Source organism: Grampus griseus (genome assembly GCF_964374135.1).
Source record: "Grampus griseus genome assembly, chromosome: 3".
Taxonomy (NCBI): domain Eukaryota; kingdom Metazoa; phylum Chordata; class Mammalia; order Artiodactyla; family Delphinidae; genus Grampus; species Grampus griseus.
Genome location: NC_139019.1, coordinates 47,906,594 through 47,930,381, shown reverse-complemented (window position 1 = coordinate 47,930,381; position 23,788 = coordinate 47,906,594). Strand labels below are relative to the sequence as shown.

At 36.9% G+C, this 23,788-nt stretch overlaps 1 protein-coding gene across 1 annotated transcript in view; it reads right to left on the bottom strand.

Annotated features, from left to right (window-relative positions):
* The window catches only part of ZSWIM6 (zinc finger SWIM-type containing 6), a 203,645-nt gene that overhangs the window by 71,980 nt on the left and 107,877 nt on the right, over nucleotides 1-23,788 (bottom strand). The window contains exon 2 of the mRNA XM_082650143.1: nucleotides 3,381-3,737. Coding sequence (XP_082506269.1) covers nucleotides 3,381-3,737 — 357 coding nt within the window. The remainder of the gene's footprint in view (nucleotides 1-3,380; nucleotides 3,738-23,788) is intronic.

Sequence of the window (23,788 nt, the reverse complement as noted above, 5' to 3'; positions counted from 1 at the left end):
TCAATGCAAAACTACAACTGGCAATCTCCTTGGCGGGCCATTAACATTAACTATCTTACACCCACTTTTTAGCATACAGTGATTGATTTAATCTAATCACAATTATGCAGGACATTTTATGAAAACAAAATGAAATGTAAAAAACTGACAAGGACTGAACTATTATGATGACTACTTCTATATTCCGACTACTTTCACTCAACCTGTGATCCTGGATAAGTCACTAACCCATTCTCCTTGGCTTCTTAGTCTAGAAACTATTACAATTATAAATTTGCAATATGTAGCTTACAAGGAAATTCTGAGAAACAATATGCCTGAAATAGACTTGAAAAAGCTTTTAATTCCTCAGCATAAAATTCTTTTAAAAATAAAATATTTCAAAATAGTAAGTAAAGCAACTAATAGAATTTTAAGAAGCATTAGGACAAGTTCACAAGGAAAAGGAAAAACCTACTGTTATCAACATAGTTTGTATTTACTTAAAAATTATATTATGAATTTCTCTTATAAAGGATTTAGATAAGCTAAACCTCATTCTGTTTAAGATATATATAGATACCTATTAAGATAGATACCTATAGATACCTATTAAGATAATCTAATCTAAATCCTATCCTAACCCTATTTATCTAGCAAGGTAAAAGTGATGCTTTTCCTTAGAGAAACATGAACTCTTCCCAACATTCATGTTCAAGACATTTTTCTCAAAGAAAAAATATACCCTCAAAACCATACAAGGAAATACTGCTTTTAAAATGAGTTAGAAAACGCTTAATGTACAGATGTTTGGAGGCAGGTGGGACCATGTAGTCAAATAACTGCAAAACATTTTAAATCCCACCCCCTACTAAGTCATCAATCTAACAGTTAAAATAAGACCCTCCAGGGAGCAGATTTCCCATTTCAACACTTAAGGTCATGGCCTGCTTTCTACCTCTCTTCTTTTTTTGCCACTTGTCACACTAGAATGGAAGGCAGGAAGGCAGCTTGTGTAATTGGCCCATTTCCAGGCTAGGAGCAAATCTTATGATAAATTAAGTGGAGAGAAAGCTGGCAGGATAAACTTCTTAAGTTCACTGCTTTCGTGAAGCTGTTCTCATGCAAAAGTTATTTGAAAATCACATTGAGTCTAAAGCTAACCTGCATTCTGCCCTTGATATTTCCTTAGACATCTTTGTCTTCTAATTTTAGAAAGTCTGAGAGAAATATAATGTCATGTGAACACTTTCTCACATCCAAGTTTAGTTTAGATTGTTTCATTAGTCCCACTATTTTGACACAGAAATGCATTTTAAAAGCTTTTAGATAAGAAAGTTTGGGGGCTGCTATCCTTCAAAACAAGGAAGACAAATGCAGAACACACACCTTACTGTTGATGTGGACCTCCGGTTAAACTAAAACTCAGAGAACAAAATGACCAAATGGAATATATGAATTTTAAAAAAAGGAAAAAGAGAGAGCGCATAAAAGTTTGAAGAAATGGTATATGCTATTCTTCTGCCTTCAATGAGCGATTTAATAGGAAGCCACAAATAGGCTCCTGAGAAATCTCTGAGATGACTGTTAGCTGGCCTGAATTTTCACAAGGTAACATGATTGAGACAGATGATACGACAGAGCAGAAGCCTGCTTAAAAAGTCCTTGAATGCATGTGCTTTTGGTGGGTCCAGGGTACTTCTGTGGCAGACTTGTTTACAATCCTGTTACTCAACACTGGCAGACTCTACCAAGTAAAATGCTTTACACACCTTATAACAGCTACTTTAATAAAGCTGAGACTGACATGGAGAGCACTAGAAGAAATATGTCTATGTGGATTTTCCCCTGACATAAAAGACATATTAAAAGTATCATAAGATACCAGGAGACTTGTAAAAGAATGTTCACAGCAGCTCTATTCAAAACAAGGTTCATCAACAGTGGGAGAGACAAATAAATTGTGGTGTCCTCATACCTAGAATACTCTATAGAGTATGTGCTGTCGAATAAGGTAGCCACTAGCCATGTGGCTATTGAACACTTGCAATGTGGCTAGAGCTTGATGTGAGATGTGCTGTAAGTGTAAAACAGACAACAGATTTTCAAAGACTTAATATGGAAAAGAAGTGAAATATATCAATATTTTTGTTGAATTGATATTTATGAATGTTGGTATGATATGAATATATTGAATTGATTTTTTAGATGTATTGAGATAAATAAAACATTATTAACATTAATTTTACTTGCTTCTTTTTAAGTGAAGCTAACAAGATATTTTAACTTATACATGTAGCTCACACTGTACTTCTATTGGTATTTCTGGTGCTGCTTTAGAGCAATGAAAATGAATGAACTAATGGTACGTGAAACAATATGAATAAATCATATAAACATGATTTTGAATGAAAGAAGTCAGATACGTAACATTTAAAATCAGATAAGATTAAACCAGTGTTTAGTGATGTTAACGTTAAAACACAAAGCACCAAAGAAGTGATTACCATAAAAAATCAGGCAATGATTACCATGGGAAACAGAAAGGAGCCTATGACTGACTGGAAGGGGACATGTGGAACCCTCCAAAGTGCCGAGAGTCATCTATTTCTTGGCCTGGATGTTGGTTCACTTTGTTAATCTACACATACATATTCTATGCACTTTTCTGTGTTATATCTCACAATTTTAAAAGTTTTTAAGAAATGATCTCAAACTGCTTTCCTTAAACATTTATATTTGCTACATCAAGTAAGGACTTTGAAGAAAACCTAAAAGGATAGGGTTGAGTGACTGACTGGTCCCATATTTCAACTATATGTTGACAGTTGATACATGTGTTTACAAATAAGTGAGATAACAAGTTCAGTGTATAAAAGACTTAAAAGAAACCCTTTTTGAGATTTCTTACACACAATAATAATCATATCCTAAACTCTCTCTATATAAATTCTCATCTTTTTCTAAGAATAAGTTACTTTCTTAATATGAGGCACCATATCAGAAACTTACTGCCTTGGAAAATAAATTTTTTAAGAAAATGAAAAAAATTCTGAATATGCACAAGTCAGTTTACTGACAACAGCTGACAAAGGTGAATTTGTGTTTACTATAACTGATACCTAGTATTTGATGAAACTTTACAAAACATAAACATATAAGAGCCAAGCTTTAACAAACGAGAAATTTTTCTGAGCAGAAAAGACTTGGTATCTAGTAGAAGGTACAAAACATTTCAAAAGAAATGTTTTAGGATGCAAAACTAAATTTAAACCTTCAGCTACCTAAGAGCAATGTTGATGATCTAATTCATATTTAATTCATTTTCATGCAAAAGAATTAAATTTATAAATGAAAAATAATCCAGAGAAGCAATCTATAGAATGATTATTTATACTCACCGTGAACTTGGTTGATTTCTGAATTCTGGGAAAGAATTTCATCTGCCAATTTTTGAGCAGTTGGCAAAACTTCTGTGTGGTGCACTGTGATCAAATACTGTACAAACTTTTGTAGTTGGTCTCTATTCATTTGAAAGAGAGTCTCTGAAATGGGAAGATGCAATTTGACCTGATCTGGCTTGCGGATGCGGTATAAAGACAGTGCCACAACATGGGCACAATAAAATATGTCCTTGTTTCCACAGCTGCAGGTCACTGAGGTAATCTTGCAACGATCAAAGCTGATGGCCACGTTACAAACAGTTTCTGGCTCCGATTGTATTGCAGGTTCTGTCACTGTGCCACTCAAGTGGAAACCTATGTGAAAGAAGGGGAGGAGAGTTCAGTTTCTGCATTCAGATGCTACAAAATACTTTTTTTTAATTTTTTTTATTTTTCCGTACGTGGGCCTCTCACTGTTGTGGCCTCTCCCGTCGCGGAGCACAGGCTCCGGAGGCGCAGGCTCAGCGGCCATGGCTCTCAGGCCCAGCCACTCCGCGGCATGTGGGATCTTCCCAGACTGGGGCACAAACCCGTGTCCCCTGCACTGGCAGGCGGACTCTCAACCACTGCGCCACCAGGGAAGCCCTACAAAATATTTTAATTCTTTGAAATGCGCAGTGCTTGACAGCTGCAAGAATAAAACATGACAGCTTTTATTTTCAAGTAAAAACATTCAGGCCACTCCAACCTCCCTCTCCCTGCACCTTACAAGTAAAAAATAAATGCTATTTAACAGACATGCTGAAGTAGTTTATTGCACAGCCATATGAAAACACTTACTGCAGTATACCACCATCACACCTATATATATGTATATTCATACACCACATCATACCTATACCTAGAGCATAGCTTACCTAGAGTAAGCCATCATTACTGTTCTAAATCTGTGTGTGGTATATACCTGACCAAAATCCCCTAGATCAGTAGTTTTCTCCCCCAGCATTCCACCCTTTTTTAAACAACTTTTTAAAAATAGAGTAGGCCAGCTCAGCTTTCTTCTCAACAAACTCCTCCCTTCCTTCCACCTTTATTCCAGGCAGCCCCAATATTGCAACGTCTCTGAGCAGTATGTGCAGGGGGAACTGCAAAGCCCATCAAATCGCACGCATACCATAGCTGAAGTAGCTCAATGACTATTTTCTTTCCTATCATACAGAGTAAAGCTGGTACAGAGGTAGGCTTTTAAACATGCTCACATGCTCACATGGGTGCACAAAATCACCAAGTGGCAAGGGGCCTTAGAGGCCTTGTAGCCTCAACTTAGAACCACACAGGAACCCTCCACAACCTCCCTCACCAATGGCACTTGGCCGCTGCTTCGAAGGATCCAGAAATGAGACACTCAACCCGCACAGGCAGCAACAGTTCCTTGGATAGCTCTAGCTACAGCTCACAGCCAATGAAAACTGCCTCTCACTGCCGCTGCCACCAGTCAGTCAGTCTCGTTCTGTTTGGCCAGGGCATACATCCCCCTCACTCCTTTTCCCTAAATATGGGGAAGCTTATCCTGAATGTTTTTGGCACACCATTCAGTTCCATCTACCCTCTCTGAAAGCCACATGCAGAGGGCCAGTGATAAACATTAAGGGGAAACCTCCAGGGCACAGGCTTACCTCAGGATTAAGTACCCGACAGAAACTTGAATGTCAGAAATGTATGAAGCCTCTGACTCTCTCAGCCTTCCACTGTCTATGCTACTTGAATAAAATTTACCTAGCAGGCCTATTTCTCCAGGTTCCCCTTAAATCACAGGAGAAGGATCTTTTCACCATGTGGGAACTCTGGAAAGGATGCTGCACATGGAGCTACAGAGATGTGACACGAGAAGGACAGCCAGATGATGCCTAGAGTTCACAGGTGGGGCATCTGAACCCTACTTACTATCTCTTTCAAGAGAGGGGTTCCTTTAGGCCAGGGCGCTGGGAGAAACATTATTCAACTTACGAGAAATCTTTCAGAGTAATGTAACTTCATCTTGATAATTCATATTCAGCAACACAGTGGAAAGAGAAAAGTGTTGTCATATTTTTTTACCAGATTATCAACTTAAGAAGTGCATTTCCAAAAATCAAGTCACTATTACTGCTTCACAATAAGGAATTCTGATAACCGTAATACGGTAACCTCTGGTTTTCTTCCACAGAGATTATCCCTGTTTTTAAATGGATATTCCAGTCTCCTCCTCCATCTCTTTTGGTCAAGAAGTTTTTTTGGAAAACCGCAATTAAAGAAAAGATACATAGCAAATGTAATCATATTTTTAAAAAAATTTTAATGTATTTCCCCACGAGAAAAAAAGATCACATAAAAAGTAAACACCCAGGAAAATTTTAGAAATGAAGAATAATAAGAGCAGTCTTGCCTTCTTGTATACCAGTGCGCTAAAAGCTTACAATAATTAAAAGTCCATGGGACAGGCACAGATTAAGACAAGAAAAAGATCAATGGATCATAAATAAGTCCAGAAAGTTTCCAAGTATATTCTGTATACTTAGTGCAAAGGTTCTCTGTTTTCTACCTGTCACATATATATGTGTACAAAAGAAACTAGCTGTCACTATAGGAAGATAGTTATCATAAACTAACCATTTATAAAATCAATCTCTCCCAGCTTAACACTATTTAATTTCTCCTTATCCACCAAGTCAACATCTTTGTCTCTCCACAAAAGTGATACTGAAGGACTCCCATCACAGGCAAAGCCAAGACAACTGAGAATCCAAAATAGTTAGACTAGTTAGTATTTAAATAGTCTGCAAGGCTATAGTGTAAGAGGTGCTTCAAAAGAGACTGATTTAACTATCAAAGAAGAGGCCCTTCCTAAATAGACATTTCCCTAAAGAAGACATACAGATGGCCAAGAGGCACATAAAAAGATGCTCAACAACACTAATTATTAGAGAAATGCAAATCAAAACTACAATGAGGTTATCACCTCACAAATCACCTCAAAATGGCCATCATCAAAAACTCTATAAACAATAAATGCTGAAGAGGGTGTGGAGAAAAGGGAACCCTCTTGCACTGTTGGTGGGAATGTAAATTGATACAGCCACTATGGAGAACAGTATGGCGGTTCCTTAAAAAACTAAAAATAGAAAGAACTACCATATGACCCAGCAATCCCACTACTGGGCATATACCCTGAGAAAACCATAATTCAAAAAGACACAGGTACCCCAATGTTCACTGCAGCACTACAATAGCCAGGACATGGAAGCAACCTAAATATCCATTAACAGAGTAATGGATAAAGACGATGTGGTACATATATACAATGGAATATTACTCAGCCATAAAAAGGAACGAAATTGGGTCATTTGTAGAGACCTGGATGGGCCTAGAGAGTGTCATACAGAGTGAAGTAAGTCAGAAAGAGAAAAACAAATGTTGTATATTAACACATATATGTGGAATCTAGAAAAATGGTACAGATGCTCTTATTTGCAAAGCAGAAACAGAGACATAGAGAACAAAGGTATGGATACCAAGGGGGAAGGGGGCAGTGGGATGAATTGGGAGATGGGGATTGACATATATACACTATTGATACTACGTATAAAATAGATAGCTAACGAGAACCTACTGTATAGCACAGGGAACTCTACTCAGTGCTCTGCAGTGACCTAAATGGGAAGGAAATCCAAAAAAGAGGGGATATATGTATACGTATAGCTGATTCACTTTGCTGTACAGCAGAAACTAACACAGCATTGTAAAGCAGCTATACTCCAATAAAAATTTTTTAAAAAAGAGAAGAGACCCTTAGCAGAACCAATGAAGCCATCAAATGGTTTTGCAAAACAGAGTTTTCTTCATTCGTGTGAGTTGTACAAGTCAGAAGTATAGTATAGTGAATCCTGATATCGTACAATTATGCTGGGGGAAAACCCCACCTACTATCCAATTATATTATGTTGAGTATTTATCATTCTCATAAAATTTTTTAAAAAACAAACTATAAAATATTGTGACTTCCAAAACTAACTCAAGAGATGTGTGAGGACACAAATAAACACATTCATGTCTTATAAAAGTACACTTCATTAATGTAATATTGTCAAGATTAAGGCATTTCATGAATGTTCTTTTTCCAAGTAATTCTAGATTATCTTTCAAGTATCCAAACTCCTTTTTAAAATTCCAACTATTTTGGGGCTTCCCTGGTGGCTCAGTGGTTGAGAGTTTGCCTGCCAATGCAGGGGACACGGGTTCGTGTCCCGGTCCGGGAAGATCCCACATGCCGCGGAGCGGCTGGGCCCGTGAGCCATGGCTGCTGAGCCTGCACGTCCGGAGCCTGTTCTCCGCAACGGGAGAGGGCACGACAGTGAGAAGCCCGCGTACCGGAAAAAAAAAAAAAATCCAACTATTTTTGTTGGAAATATTTCTAAATGTAAGTTCTACCTTGCCACCCTAATCAGCTGACCATTCAGGGTATTACCAAGTGAATGGGACAGCATTCCCTGTAAGAGACAACTGCAGGTGGCAGTATTTTTTAAGTGGGCTCTTGTTTTTTTCTCTACTATCAGCTATCACAATGACTCCCCTCCTATACTGCTATCCTTTTTCATAGAAAATTCTTTGCCCTCAGGTCAGCTGCACCTCTAATTTGATTAGATTTGTGTCAACTATTTAATACTCAGAGGTCTATTTGGGGTTTTTCCCTCCTTACTTTTAGGTTGGGATGGCTGATGTTGCTAGAGGTAAGAGGCTTTACTTTAGATACAAGAAAGTTACATACACACAGAGGCGACAGCAGGTACACTAGTTTTTAAGACAGTGCAATACTGAGTCAACATGTAGGAGGTTCCATCACGCCTCTCTTCAGGGTTGTGTGGTCGTGTATTTTGGCCTCTCCAATTTGAGGAAACTTTGAAATTCCACCAACTCACTCTCTCTGGGTCCTAAATCATACCATAGCACTCACAGGAGAAGCAAGGAGAATATTCCTCCCTCAAAGATAACTAGAGATGTCCCGATAGACATTCTTCCCCCACTCCTTCCTCTGCACCCCTCAATAGTCTTATCCTTTAGGTACTGCGTGACTTGAAACAAAAAGTAATGTTCTTGAGAATGGATTTTGCCTTTCTGGAGTTCTGACAATCCCAGATGACCAGCGGCTTTGGGATTGTAAATGCAAAAATCTCCTTCTAGGACAGTCAGCTGTTCGATATGACAGAACTGAGGACACAGAAAGGGGTAATCCTGCGCTCTGTGGTAAACCATGGATAATTAGCTGTTTTATTTTCAAAGAACTAAAACTGAAGAAACTACATAAATCTTTTTTAATAAATATATTTGACTTTACAAAATATAATCTGTCAAAGACAGTTAATTCCATAAGAGCAAACCTCACAGGGCAGTCAAATCGTTTTGTCGTCATGCCACCACAGCACCCAATATAATGATAGTATTCACGTTCTCAGCCTGCAGGAACTAAAGAAAAACAAAGCAGAAACCAAGGTTCAGTGTTGTATAGGCCTTGGTAACAAGACTTTGATTCGGATCAGGTTCTGTCCACTTAAATGCTGTGTGATCTGGGCATATTGTTTACCCTTTCTGATACTTGCTGTATTTTGTGCAAAATGTGGCTAGAAATACCTCCTAGGATTGTTTTGGGGATTAAACTGAAATAACATATGTAAAGCACCTGGCATGTAGTAAAAGTGCTCATTAAATTTTATTTCCCTTTCCTTCCCTTCCCAGCTGGAGAAATAGCGGGGAGGGGTGCTGGAAACATTCCCTTTATCCATAATACGTTTTTTTTCCTCTATGGCTACTGGAATCTTGGGGGGAAGGAGGAACCTCATTCTGGAAGTAACTTGGAAAATAAATGCGAAAGAGTGTACTTTCACACAGAGAGAACTAGAAAATGTTCGGGGAGAGATTTTTTTAGGTAACCATAGATACCTCAAAAATATTATAATGCAATGATTCTCAAAGCATGGTCCAGGGATACCCATAGCTCCCAGAGAGGCTTTCAAAACATTTTCATTTTTGCACTTGGACCTTATGGTACGTCAGTAGTTTATAAGACTTAGCAGGGAAACACTGAAGGGGCAAATTTCTCACATGAGAACTACACAATTGAATCTACATTCAATCTACATTAATTTCACATTAACGAGAATTAAGGTTTCTAGAAAGTAAATATTAAATTCTTCACTGATATTCTAAAAATAAGCTTTCCTTGAAAGCTGATTTTCCATATCTAAGGTTAGATTTTAGCTGCATTTTAAAGGTGACAAGGAGACCCATGGTATCAGACCGGAGAGACAACTGTTTTAAAATACACAAAGAATTTCTAAAGCTTGGCCACTTTGTGCATATATGTATATGTGCTCAGTTAACTGAAAAATGGTAACAAACTGAAAACATTAGAAATTGTCTAAGCTAAAGTAAACTGGTAGACATGAAATAAATACACACTAAAAACTACTGCTTTCAGGGCACATTCTTTTCAGAAAAATATGCATCTTGTGCATGAGGTGCTCAAGTAACATATTTTTTGTTGAAAAAGAATTTAACAGAAGCACTGGTGTAGTACTTACACAAATACATCTTTCACCCTTTTCCTAAATAAAAAGAACCCCTGGGGAAATTAAAGGCAGAAACCAAAGCAATGCAATGTTATGGCTGAAAGGATGGCAAGGGTTGTAAGAGGTTTCTTTTAAGTTTCTAAAGCTAAGTCTAAAAATGCAGAAGTGTTAACCACTCTCATAACAAAGCATTCATTGGTTTGCTAAACCCAGTGCATTGGCTAAATGTATAGTAACTAATACCTGATTATGTGCCCCTGGTAAAATATATGAGTTAATCATTGCCCCACAAAACCCAACTTTTACCTTTCCTAACTCTGAGAACTGCACACAATCTAACATGCCATGCTGCAATTATCAATTTAAAAAAAAAGTTTTAATTCAAATCAAGCTTAATTTCCAGATCAGCAGTACAGACACATTAAGGGACCAAGACAGAGGCAATAAACTCAACTCAAAACCAACTTGTCTAAAATATGATATTCTTTCTTCAACTATGTAACTTTCTCAAAGGGATATCCTAAATTAAAGAGACTGCATCCTGTGAGCTGGCTAATTAAATCCTCTAGCCCTAATTTCTAACACTAAGCTTAAACAGCTTATGGAAAGACATTAGGAGATTTTGCCGGCAATCACTAATGAAGTGGTTTCCGTCTTTCAGAAAAATTATTTTTTAAAGGAAAAGCTTTGTTTTGAAGTCCACCTTTAAAATGCCTATTTGGACTAGAATTGCTCCTACACTTCATTAATATTTGAGAGAAAGACAATGGCAAATTAATGCAAAGACCAGACTGTAAACCACAGCACACCATATAAACAACATAAAAATTTACGGAGCATGCACTGGATGGGCCCAATCAAGAGTTCCCAGAGGCACTCTGTTCCGTATTGGTTTTGTTTCCTCGTTAATTTAGATCCTCACAATACTTCATACAAGGACCCGTATGATCAGAATAACTGTGTTAGATATGAATGGCATTACATAGTTATTTAATATTATTCCTGAAAAAAAAAAAGACACTTATCCACTAATTTAGCCATCTGTAATGAGCACCTAGAAGAAGCTGAGTTTAAGGAGAGCGTGTTGGATTTAAAAAAAAAAAAAAAAAGCACATCACTCTGTGTCATCCCCAATCTTGAAGTACATAAGCCCCTCCCCCCCATTACTGTCAAGTAATTTTCCAAAACGTATTTCTGTATTTTAACATGCATACTTGAGGGAAACAACCATTGCCCAGCCCCAGATTCTGGGTGGGCAGCCGGGGGAGGAGGGGTGATAAACAAATTAGGTAGAATTTGAGTTATGCGCACAACTATAAAGCCACAAAGTGCTTAGGAATTTAAATTATCTGCCCCAATTTTTAAATTCCACTTTCTCTAATGCCAACCTTCTCTGCAAAGCAGCTCCAGACTTCCACCTTTCCTGAAGACCAGATCAGCCAGGCTCCCTTGCCCCGATCTGTATAGCCCCCAATGGCGCCCCTACAATTCAGTGCTCCCTCCTCTTCCCCTCCCTCACTTGGCCTCTCACCTGGATGCCCAACCTCTAAAGTACAGATTAAGTTTATTACAGCCCTTTGGTGTTCAGCTCTGAGCACCTCTACACACCTGTGTCTTACTTCCCCTAAGGGGGAAGGGGACAGAAGATCCTCTTACTTGTTTATTTCCTGTTGCTGCTTACAGCAAAACAACCTTTAGAGATGCTTGGCTATTTGCTTTAGGAGCTGAGGTGAAGGACAAACTCGAAACTAAGTCTGTTTACCAGAGCCAAGAGGTAAGGAGAAAAGTGTGCTCAGACCCCAGAAGAGAGAATGCAGGCCTCGGTAGCCAAATTCCTCCACCCACACCCTGGAACTCCGGCTTGACCCCTCAACTTTAAATTAAAGCCTATTTCTAAGTGTTCACGTCTCGCTTATACCAAGTTAAGCTCGAAGCAGAGGGCTGTGATATCATCTGAGACAGCAGAGTTCTGTAGCACCCTTGTCACAGAGGACTATCCTGGAGGAAACACTCAAGAAGCATTTGTTAGGTGAAAGAACGCACAAACCCTCTTACTCTCTTGGTAGGTGGAACATATAGTTTGGTGCATCTCAAACTGGAAATGTGCATCAGGATTCCTGGGCCCCACCCCGTCATCCCAGGTGATGCTGTGGCTGCTGGTCCAGGGTCGCCGACCTAAGATGATTAGAATTCAGCCTAAACTAGGCTTTTCTAGTAAAAATACATTTAAGTAAACACAGTAAACAGAATAGTAAGGAATATGTGATTTTTCATATAAAAAATGTATACAATTTCTTGCTTATCATGGAACCGAAATGCTCCCAATTCCAAGAAGTCAGATATGAGACATTAAACTTGTCTGAGCGTTAAGGAAGAAAAATAAATGAAAAAAATCTTTATTAACAAAAATGTATTACTATCATAATTGTTAATACTTAGAGCTATACCATCCTATTTGAAGTGAAACCTTCATTAAAAATCTAAATTAAAATATAAAAATTTAAAAATGATCAGAGTATTTACTTCTACAAAAAGATTGTTTTACAATGTCCCATGGGATTCCTCATAATTGAAGGTTCTTTGTGTATTCAAAACAATCCAATTAACGGAAAAAAATTACTGGCAACTATTTTAGTAACACATTGTTTGCCTAAGGCAAAATGTACCCTATATGAGAAAGTCAGAGGCAACAGAATATGCAGGATAACACAAAGTGAGGCAGAATTTTAGAGAGAATTAGAACCTTCTAAAATAAGATCTGTTTTGTTAAATAATCTTAAGCAAGTAACAGCCTCAGTTTTCTCATCTAAAAAAGGATTAATAATATCTATCTTGTAGGACTGCTGTAAGAACTGACAAGGTATATAAACCACCACAAGGATTCCTTCTACGGAATGCCTGCTATCATCATTATTGTAATAGAAATGTCACATGCTCTTGGAAGCACAGCATTTCCAACACATGCACTAAAACCCTAGTCCGTTAGCGTGAGTGCACATGCTGCTTGAAATGTCAAGCTCCCAGGAGCATGCCAGCATTTCTATTACAATAATGGACAAGGGTTTGCTGTTGTTGCAGTAATTCTATACTAATATATACATATTTCCAAATTAATGGAACTGCTATGATTTTTAAAAATTTGTTCCCATTTTACATAGCGCATTCTTAAAATGTGAGTTGCCTCCACATGGAAGAGAAAAGCAGGGGACTGAGAAGACTTAATTTTGTCTCAAATAACTTCCAGTTTCCCTAAGTGAAGCTATATATGTATAAACTGAATCACTTTGCTGTATACCTGAAACTAGCACAACACTGTAAATCAACTATACTTCAATTAAAAAAAAACTATTACCAAAAAATATAAACAAACAAGTCTTTAATAAGAAAAAAAAAAACAGCAAGATAGATGTACTGATACTTTGGCTAAGGGGTACATTTTTTTCTTAAACACAGTGATAAAAGAGAAGCGAAGAGACTTTGGTTCAAAATGTGGATGAAACATACTAAGACATTCCCACCCATGTCTCAGAGCAGTGTGATTACAGATGAATGTTTATTTAACTTGTTTTGGTTGATGTAGGGGTAATGCTTTTTCTAAGATTTCTACAACGAACATAAATTACTTAGAAGAAAAAAAGTGCTTGGCTAAAATTGAAAAAGTGCTTAAGGTCTTCCCAAGAAAAGATTTGCTACATAAATGATGTCCAGCAGACATTCTGGGAGCCTGGCAATAACCACACACCAAGTTTAAACACTAAGGGTCATCAATGCCCTCAATGCAGTTCTGCCTACTGACTGGCCCAGCCTACTTTGGCAACAGGACACGCCCAGGCTCTCCTTAACCCATGGATGCTCAGCCCTCTTTTGGCTCAGCCATACTCCAGAGAAGACGTGTTACAGCACTCAGTATGACAAGGCAGAGAAAGACTCGGCTCCTGGTCCTAATTTCAGCCATTATCTAATGTTAGCCTCTTGGGCAAGTTACTTATTAATATCTATTTCTTCTTCCCTCTTCTTTCCTCATTTATTAAATAAAGGAAATAGATTTTTTTAAAAATAGTGTGTAGGCAGGCAGGAGTTATGAAGAGCTACCCATGACAAGATGAAGGATGGTAGTTACCACAACCACTCACACAAGACCTTTGACCTGCCCTGGCTGCTACAGAATTGAATCAATGGTCACCTCAAAGGACTTGGAAGCTATGGCTCAGGGAAGTGGAGAGAAAAAGGACAGACACTGCTATAGGTGCAGTCACATATATGTAACTGGCATGTGGGGAGAATTTTTTTAAAGTTTTGAAATTCAATACGAAAGCGAGTAAACATTTAATTTTTATCTACATAATTTTCAGCCATCTGTCTATAACTGAGATTCTTAAGGCATACCTTTTTGTTATTTTTCATATCTAAAACCTAATCGTTAAAGTCTCAGATTGCATAAATATAGGTGAAGTTTATTACACAGAATGTATAAAACACAAAATAATATAAAAACATAAAAGAAAGCCCATTAAAAATGAAATGAAAGGATTGAATCTATTGTCTGCCCTGCCTTCACCACCTAAATATCTGCATTCTTTCCCTACTATCCATTAAGTATTATGAAATATTAAATATTATGAACAACCACTTCCCTAATCCCTTAACTTGGTTAACAGGTGATATACAAGTCTCTATGGGAAGCATCCATGAACACAAGGGTTTCAGTTCTGAGAAGTCACTGGATTACTGGATAACTGATAGCTAAGAAGTCAAATCAGAGGTGGTTTCCAGAAATAAAAAAGAGAAACAGTACAAACCTTCATTTCCCAAATTGTGTTCTATGTATGTTAACAGGTATTTATCGGGGTGTCCTATGAGAGAAGGACTGATAACACCCTGGTAGCACTTACAAGTACCTAGAAACAGTGCCTGGCGTGTGACACGTGCTCAATATTTACTGAGAAAATGAACGAATGAATGAAGTAAAAATTTTATTTAGTAGAGAGGTTAAATAAAATCTGAATACTCTACCAAATTGCTCTAGCATGAATTTGAAGCTACAAGATAGAAAAGTCTGAAAACAAATTATCTATGTGCCTTACTCAGGAAGCATATGTGCAGGAGTAGTAAGAATTAAACTTTTATTGTAGATAATAACCCTGTTTACGTGTGACTTTTTCAAAATCTCACAAAAGTACCACTAATAATAAATATACACTACTTCAAAAAGCAATTTGGTTTTATTTATTTCTTCTGAAAGCAAAGTACGTAAATGAAGAGACACATTCCATTTTTGCCTAGAAGAGTTTTTTAACATCTTTATTGGAGTATAATTGCTTTACAATGGTGTGTTAGTTTCTGCTTTATAGCAAAGTGAATCAGTTATACATATACATATGTCCCCATATCTCTTCCCTCTTGCGTCTCTCTCCCTCCCTCCCACCCCTCTAGGTGGTCACAAAGCACCGAGCTGATTTCCCTGTGCTATGCGGCTGCTTCCCACTAGCTATCTATTTTACATTTGGTAGTGTATATATGTCCATGCCACTCTCTCACTTTGTCCCAGCTTACCCTTCCCCCTCCCCGTGTCCTCAAGTCCATTCTCTAGTAGGTCTACATCTTTATTCCCGTCTTGCCCCTAGGTTCTTCATGACCATTTTTTTTCTTTTTTTAGATTCCATATATATGTGTTAGCATACGGTATTTGTTTTTCGCTTTCTGACTTACTTCACTGTGTATGACAGACTCTAGATCCATCCACCCCACTACAAATAACTCAATTTCGTTTCTTTTTATAACTGAGTAATATTCCACTGTATACATGTGCCACATCTTCTTTATCCATTCATCTGTCGATGGAAACTTAGGTTGCTTCCATGTCCTGGCTATTGTAAATAGAGCTGCAATGAACACTGTGGTACATGACTCTTTTTGAATTATGGTTTTCTCAGGGTATATGTCCAGTAGTGGGATTGCTGGGTTGTATGGTAGTTCTATTTTTAGTTTTTTAAGGAACCTCCATGCTGTTCTCCATAGTGGCTGTATCAATTTACATTCCCACCAACAGTGCAAGAGGGTTCCCTTTTCTCCACACCCTCTCCAGCATTTATTGTTTGTAGATTTTTTGATGATGGCCATTCTGACCAGTGTGAGATGATATCTCATTGTAGTTTTGATTTGCTTTTCTCTAATGATTAGTGATGTTGAGCATCCTTTCATGTGTTTGTTAGCAATCTGTATATCTTCTTTGGAGAAATGTCTATTTAGGTCTTCTGCTCATTTTTGGATTGGGTTGTTTTTTTGATGTTGAGCTGCATGAGCTGCTTGTAAATTTTGGAGATTAATCCTTTGTCAGCTGCTTCATTTGCAAATATTTTCTCCCATTCTGAGGGTTGTCCTTTGGTCTTCTTTATGGTTTCCTTTGCTGTGCAAAAGCTTTCAAGTTTCATTAGGTCCCATTTGTTTATTTTTGTTTTTATTTCCATTTCTCTAGGAGGTGGAGTCAAAAAGGATCTTGCTATGATTTATGTCATAGAGTGTTCTGCCTATGTCTTCCTCTAAGAGTTTGATAGTGTCTGGCCTTACATTTAGGTCTTTAACTCATTTTGAGTTTATTTTTGTGTATGGTGTTAGAGAGTGTTCTAATTTCATTCTTTCATATGTAGCTGTCCAGTTTTCCCAGCACCACTTATTGAAGAGGCTGTCTTTTCTCCACTGTATATTCTTGCCTCTTTCTCAAAGATAAGGTGACCATATGTGCGTGGGTTTATCTCTGGGCTTTCTATCCTGTTCCATTGATCTATATTTCTGTTTTTGTGCCAGTACCATACTGTCTTGATTACTGTAGCTTTGTAGTATAGTCTGAAGTCAGGGAGCCTGATTCCTCCAGCTCCGTTTTTCTTTCTAGAAGAACATTTCTGTTGGATGTGGTGATGGTAACATTACAGAAAAAAGTCAGAAAAATGCAGGTATTGGCTCAGGGCTCTAACCACAATTTTCCTTTCAATATCAAGTAATCATTAAAGCTGTTTACAAATAATGATGATCTGATGTTACCAAACTTCAGGATTTTAAAAAATATTTTGAATAAGTTAAAATAGATAACTTCTATGCCAAATGTGGGACTACTGTTCATTTTAAACAAGAAATATAAACCCGAACAGCTTCAGATATGAAAGAGTGCTAATTAAGTAGCAATTACGTATACAATGGCTTAGCCTGTGTTGCATAATCAAAATAATGTGCCTGAGGCTTGTCAGTATAATGGAATGAGAACTGACCTGGGAGAGAGACTTGGGTTTTAATCCCAGCTCTGCTACTAACTAGCTGTTTGACCTTGAGTCTGTGGCTTTATTTTCATATCTGCAGAAGGAGGCTAAAGGACTAGGTCAGTGGTCCCTTACATTCTTTTCTTTTTTGAGGAGAAGGAGCAGGGGGTGGGCACAGATCTCTTGACCAGCTAAAAAAGGGCAATAAACGCTCCCCAAAAAATATGCACAAAATTATGCAGAATATTTCATAGTTCAGCATGTTATCTATTCACTTATTTAGAATCTTATAGATCTCCCTATACTCCAACACCTTAGATTCTAAACAAGTCAAAGGCAACCAAAATATATATACTCACATTAAAAATACATGATGAAAACCCAGACTTTGGCTCAAAGTATTTTTTTCTTTGGTTTATAATGAACTTTCAAGGGCTTTTTAAAAAAGAATTTAATGTTTTTAAAAAGTATATTCAGTTTATTTCTAAGATGTTTACAGGCAACTGGAATACCTATCCAAGTACTCACCTATTTGGAGGCAACCATACTTATCCAAGTTCAAGAGACTATATTATCCATTCTTGAGAATAGGAGATTTATAGCCCACATAATACTAAGCACCAAATGATGAAACAACAGTAGTTCTAGAACAGGTTTATAATGGAAATTAAAGGAGGATAAATGATGATAAATAACTGGCATCATGTATAGGACTCAATGACTGATTACTACTCTATTTCATCATAAAACATACATATTAAATGCAGATAAAAATACAATAATTCAACAACATAAAAGACCAATCAAAAGATATGCGGTCAACTTCTTTAATCAATCAGAATTATTATGTTTTAAAAAGCTACTTTAATTGCTTAAAACATAAATAATTATAGTCAAGGAAAATTCCATGGTTTAAAGCAAAAAAATAAAACTTGAGAAATGAACTATGTGGTTAGTTTTCAGGCTTTGGAATTTTGAGGAAAAAACATATGGCCATACATTATAAATCAAGCACGTTAGCTTAACAAATGTTTCATATTATTCATACTAATTTCTCTGGCTGCGTATGAACCCCACTACTTCAGACTGTAATTAAGTTAGCTCTTTTCTTTTACTTAGAAGGGTAGTCAGAAATTGGAAAAGGCCTCACCTCCAATAGAAAGTTATTTTTCCCTGCTTCAGAAAACCTGTAAATGTTAGGACTGTAAAACATGGTAGAGGGAGAAGAGTAAAGATGAGATGAGTGACAGCTACCACAGTATCTTCTACTGGTCTAACTGGTCCTTCTCTTTCATTTCTCTCTCTCTCCTAACATTTGTTCCTTCAAATTCTTCTCACACTTTCCCCCTTTACTAAACGCAATTGTACCTTGCCTCATTCCCTTATCCTTCACTCCACTATCAAAATTACCTTTATATACACATGCACAGCAGGAGGGAATTCATTAGAAAAGGCTAAGAGAATCTTTTCTGTGGCAGCTATATTCTCCAGCAACTCCAAACTCTACCCAGACCATTTATAAACTAACTGGGGACATCTGCAGTTATTCTGAGCCAAGAATAAAGTTTTTTATTTGGGGGACAGCTTGACAGGTCTACTAGAAACACAAGTCTAAGTTTATTAAGTTTTAAAAAAATATATATCAAAATTCAGCATCTTATTAAACAAGAGGGTAAAAAAATCTAGGCAAGCCAAAGAAATATTGGCCTTAAAATAATTTCTAAAAAAGCTAAGGAATTCCACTTCATTCTCTTTGATGATTCTTCCTCAAACATATTTTGTTTTTCTCTAAATAAATATATGAAAATTATAGTTACCATTCTTTCTGAAAAGGCCTCTGATATATCAAATCTTTCTACGAAACTAAATTTTCCTGGTATAACAATGACAGCCATACTAATGATATAATTTTTAAGGGGGAAATTCAGAAGCGAAAGGTTGATACCCTAAGGGAACACTAAGCTGGTATTAATCAGATTAAATGAAGATCTGAATTCATGATCATGACTTTACTAAAACAGTAGTGCTGTATGCTCAAAAACTTTGGCTCTTAGTAATTCTTTTTGTTTTTAAAGATTTATTTATTATTCATTTATTTATTTTATTTTTGGCTGCGTTGGGTCTTAGTTGTGGCACGCAGGACCTTCATTGAGGTGCGTGGGCTCTTTGTTGTGGCGCGCGGGTTTCTCTCTAGTTGTGTTGTGCGGGTTTTCTCTTCTCTAGTTGTGGCACGCAGGCTCCAGGGAGCGAAGGCTCTGTAGTTGTGGCATGCAGGTTCCAGAGCACGTGGGCTCTGCAGTTTGCAGCATGCAGGCTCTCTAGTAGAGGCATGCAAACTCAGTAGTTGTGGCACGTGGGCTTAGTTGCCCCGTGGCATGTGGGATCTTAGTTCCCTGACCAAGGATCGAACCCACGTCCCCTGCATTGTAAGGTGGATTCTTTACCACTGGACCACCAGGGAAGTCCCACCTCTTAGTAATTCTTAAGAACAAAAGGTTTAGCCTGAAAAACTGAGGGAAGATTTATTCCTGGAAGCAGCATGTTCACTTCAACAGGTTGATGAAAATCTTTCAAAAAATGTATGAACATTTTAACTTTCTAAACAGTATCAAAAAAATCTAATTTAACACTTGCTTGATGACTCAAGGTTATCATGATGAACACTTACTGCATTATGTCCTCCCAGCAATGCCCTCAACAGCATTACTCAGCCAGGTTATTGGCCTTTTAGCTAAAGAGCTTCTGCACTGCCCTGATGGCCGAGTACTGGTCTGCTCTTTCTCTCTCCTTCCTTGCGGAAGTCAAACGCACCCTTCTCATGCTGACATTTTGACCAATAGCTGCATCCCCTCTAGTTCTTCTAAAATGTTGGTTTATATCTTTCTAGGACTTTGGAAACTAGATAACCACCATTTTTAGAGCTGTGTAAAAATAAGACTAAATGAGGTCTGAGCACAGGCCTCAGGTTTTCTTCTATGAGTTAAGTGCTCATACTTGAGTCTGGGGATATTGGTGGATTTAGCTTGGCAGTTTCAAGGGCTCTTCTTTTGTCCTTGATTCATTGTTCTCAATTATATCCCAGAGAGAAAGTAATAATTAGAGAAAAATGAATAAACTACTTTTCAAGTTTTCCACAAAAGTGCCATGAACTTGAAAAGGTAAATTCTGAAATTACTTCTCATTACTAGAAATATATGATGTGGTAACATGTCTGATTAATCACTTCTACCAATATTAATAAGAAAGGGTTAACTTTTCTACCTGTCACCATATGAATCTCACTTTTCCCTCACACATAAAAAAATAACTTTTAGGATAAACATATCTAACATAAGAAGTCTAAACATAAGAAGGCTCTATGTTTTTTCAAGAAGAACACTATTTAAAAAAACAAGATACGCCCAGGTCTTGGTTTCTAAATACCAATAAAAGAAACCAAAGCTTCTTGGAAAAAAATGGCTGATTCTAGGGTTGGGATGAAGAAAATACTGATGCCAGAAAGAAAGTGCTTAAAAAAAATTGAGGGAACTGTCCCATCCTGAAAGAGTCCCCAATGGCCAGGATGCAACTATTTGAGCAGCAAAATAACATTAGTACTGGATTATAACTCAAAGAATAAAATAAATACCTGACTCCATACTGCTAAAAATTATTAAATGAATAAATAAATAAATGAAGAAGGGACACATCTTCATTATAGAAGAATTCCAATTAAAAAATGTAGAGAGGATGAGAGAAATAAAAATCATCATTAGAATACCACAGTAATATTTGCTGCAGGCCAAGATATACTGATGAATGATAAAATTAGTGGGTAAAGCTTTAAAGAGAAACAGAATACTTGCATAGTCTCAAAGAATCTCCCCTCCAGATATGTAACTTAAATTATTTGATGCTCCTCCCTCCAGTAGGTGGAGCTTAATTCTCCTCCCCTTGAGTATGGACTGGACTTTAGTAACTCCCATCTAATGAAAAGTAAAAAACAGTAGCTTTATAGCGGAAAAACCTGTCACTTAAGCAAGTGATCACGGTTAGCATAACCAACTGCAAGTCGAATTGATATCAGGTACCCCCTGGAATGATGCAATAAGAAGTGAACATTACTATTTCTGTGATATTCTTGCAAAAAATGCATAACCGCAATCTAACGATGAGAAAAGCATCAGACAACTCAAATTAAGGGACATTCTACAAAAATACCTGCCCAGTATTCTTCAAAAGTGTCAAGGTCATAAAAGACAAAGAAAGACCACTAAACTATCACAAATTAGAAGAGACTAGGAAACATAATGACTAAATACAATATGATATCCTGGACTGGATGCTCAAAAAGGACATTAGGAGAAACGCTGGGGAAATCTGAATAAAGCCTTTAGTTAATAGTACTGGACCAATGTTAATTTCTTTAGTTCTGACACACGGTTGTATAAGATGTCAGCATTAGGGGAGGCTGGGTAGAGGGCTTATGAAAACTGTACATCTTTCAACTTTTCTGTAAATCTGAAATTATTTCAAAATAAAAAGTTTTTTAAAAAGAAATCTGATATGGTTACTAGTTACTTAGTATGGTTACTTAGACCTTAGCAAACTGGTCACCAATATCTAAGCCACAAAGGTCCTTTGGGCTGCTTTAAGGTAAATTTCTTATGTTTCAATTTAAAGATTAAGAGGATATTTCATAGCAAGAGAAAGGGTAGGAGGACTCTAGAGAAATCCTTGCACATATGTACCAGGAGACATACAAATTATTCAGCTTCACAATATAATAATTCAGTAGCTTTTTAATATAAAACTGGCAACCCAAATATCTATCAGCAGCAGACTTAAGTTGTGACATACTCATATGGTAGAACACTTTATAGCTGTGAAAATCAATCACATCTGGTTTCTTCTTCTTTTTTTTATTGAGGTATAAGTGACATATAACATTGTATTAGTTTCAGGTGTACAACATAGTTATTCTGTATTTGTATACATGGAGAAATGATCACCATAATAGTCTATTTTAATAACGTCCATCACCATACACGGTTACAAAATTTTTTTCTTACATGAGAACTCTTAACATCCACTCTTCTAGCAACTCTCAAATGTGCAATACAGTATTACTAACCACAATTACCATGTTGTACATTATATCCACATGACCCATTTATTTTTGGAAGTTTATAGCTTTTAATCACCATTTCTGCAACCACCAATCTGTTGTCTGTATCTATGAGCTTGGTTTCTGTTTTGTTTTGTTTTAGATTCCACATATAAGTGAGATCATACAGTATCTGTCTTTCTCTGACTTATTTCACTTAGCGTAAATGCCCTCAAGGTCCATCCATGTTGTTGCAAATGGTAAGATTTCATTCTATTTTATGGCTGAATAATATTCCACTGTATACCACATTTTCTTAATCCATTCATCCATTGATGGACACTTACTTAGGTTGTTTCCATATCCTGGCTATGGTAAATAATGCTGCAAGGAACATAGGGGTATACATATCTTTTCAAGTTAAGTATTTTCATTTTCTTTGGATAAATACCCAGAAATGGAATTGCTGGATCATATGGCAGTTCTATTTTTAATTTTTTGATGAACCTCCATACTCTTTTCCATAGTGGCTGCAGCAATTCCCACCAACAATGAATAAGGATACCCCTTTCTCCACATCCCTGCCAACATTTGTTATTTCTTGTCTTTTTGATAAAAGCCATTATAACAGGTGTGAGGTGATATATCTCATTGTGGTTTTGATTTACATTTCCCTGATGATTAGTGATGTTGGGCATCTTTTCATGTGCCTGTTGACCAGCTGTATGTCTTCTTTGAAAAAATGTCTATTCAGATTTTCTGCCCAGTTTTTATTCGAATTCCTTGGTTTTTTTGCTATTGAATGAGTTCTTTCTATATTTTACATATTAACCCCTTATCAGAAATGTGATTTGCAAATATTTTCTCCCATTCAGTAGGTCGCCTTTTCATTTTGCTGATGATTTCCTTGAAGCTTTTCAGTTAATATTGTCCTACTTGTTTACTTTTGCTTTCGTTGCTGTTGCTTTTGGAGTCAGATCCAAAAAAAAAAATCATCACTAAGACTGACATCAAGTAACTAACAGCATGAAAGAATGGTCCAGTTTCATTCTTTCACATATGGCTGTCCAGTTTTCTCAACACCAATTATTGAAGAGATGTCCTTTCCCTATTGCATATTCTTGGCTCCTTTGTCATAAATTAACTAACCACACGTGTGCATTTATTTCTGGGCTCTCAATTCTGTTCCATTGATATGTTTGTCTATTTTTATGCCAATACCATACTGTATTGATTACTATAGCTTTATAATATAATTTAAAATCAGGGACCATGATACCTCCAGTTTTTTCTTTCTCAAGATTGCTTTGGCTATTTGGTCTTTTGTGGTTCCACACATGTAATCACATCTGTTTTAATGAATCTCAAATATAATACTTTAGAGAGGAAAAACTGAAAAAAGCAAGTTACGGTATATAAAGAAGTAGGCAGAATATCAAATGGGAATTTTTTTTTTTTTTTTTAAGGCAAGGAAATGTTTAAAACAAA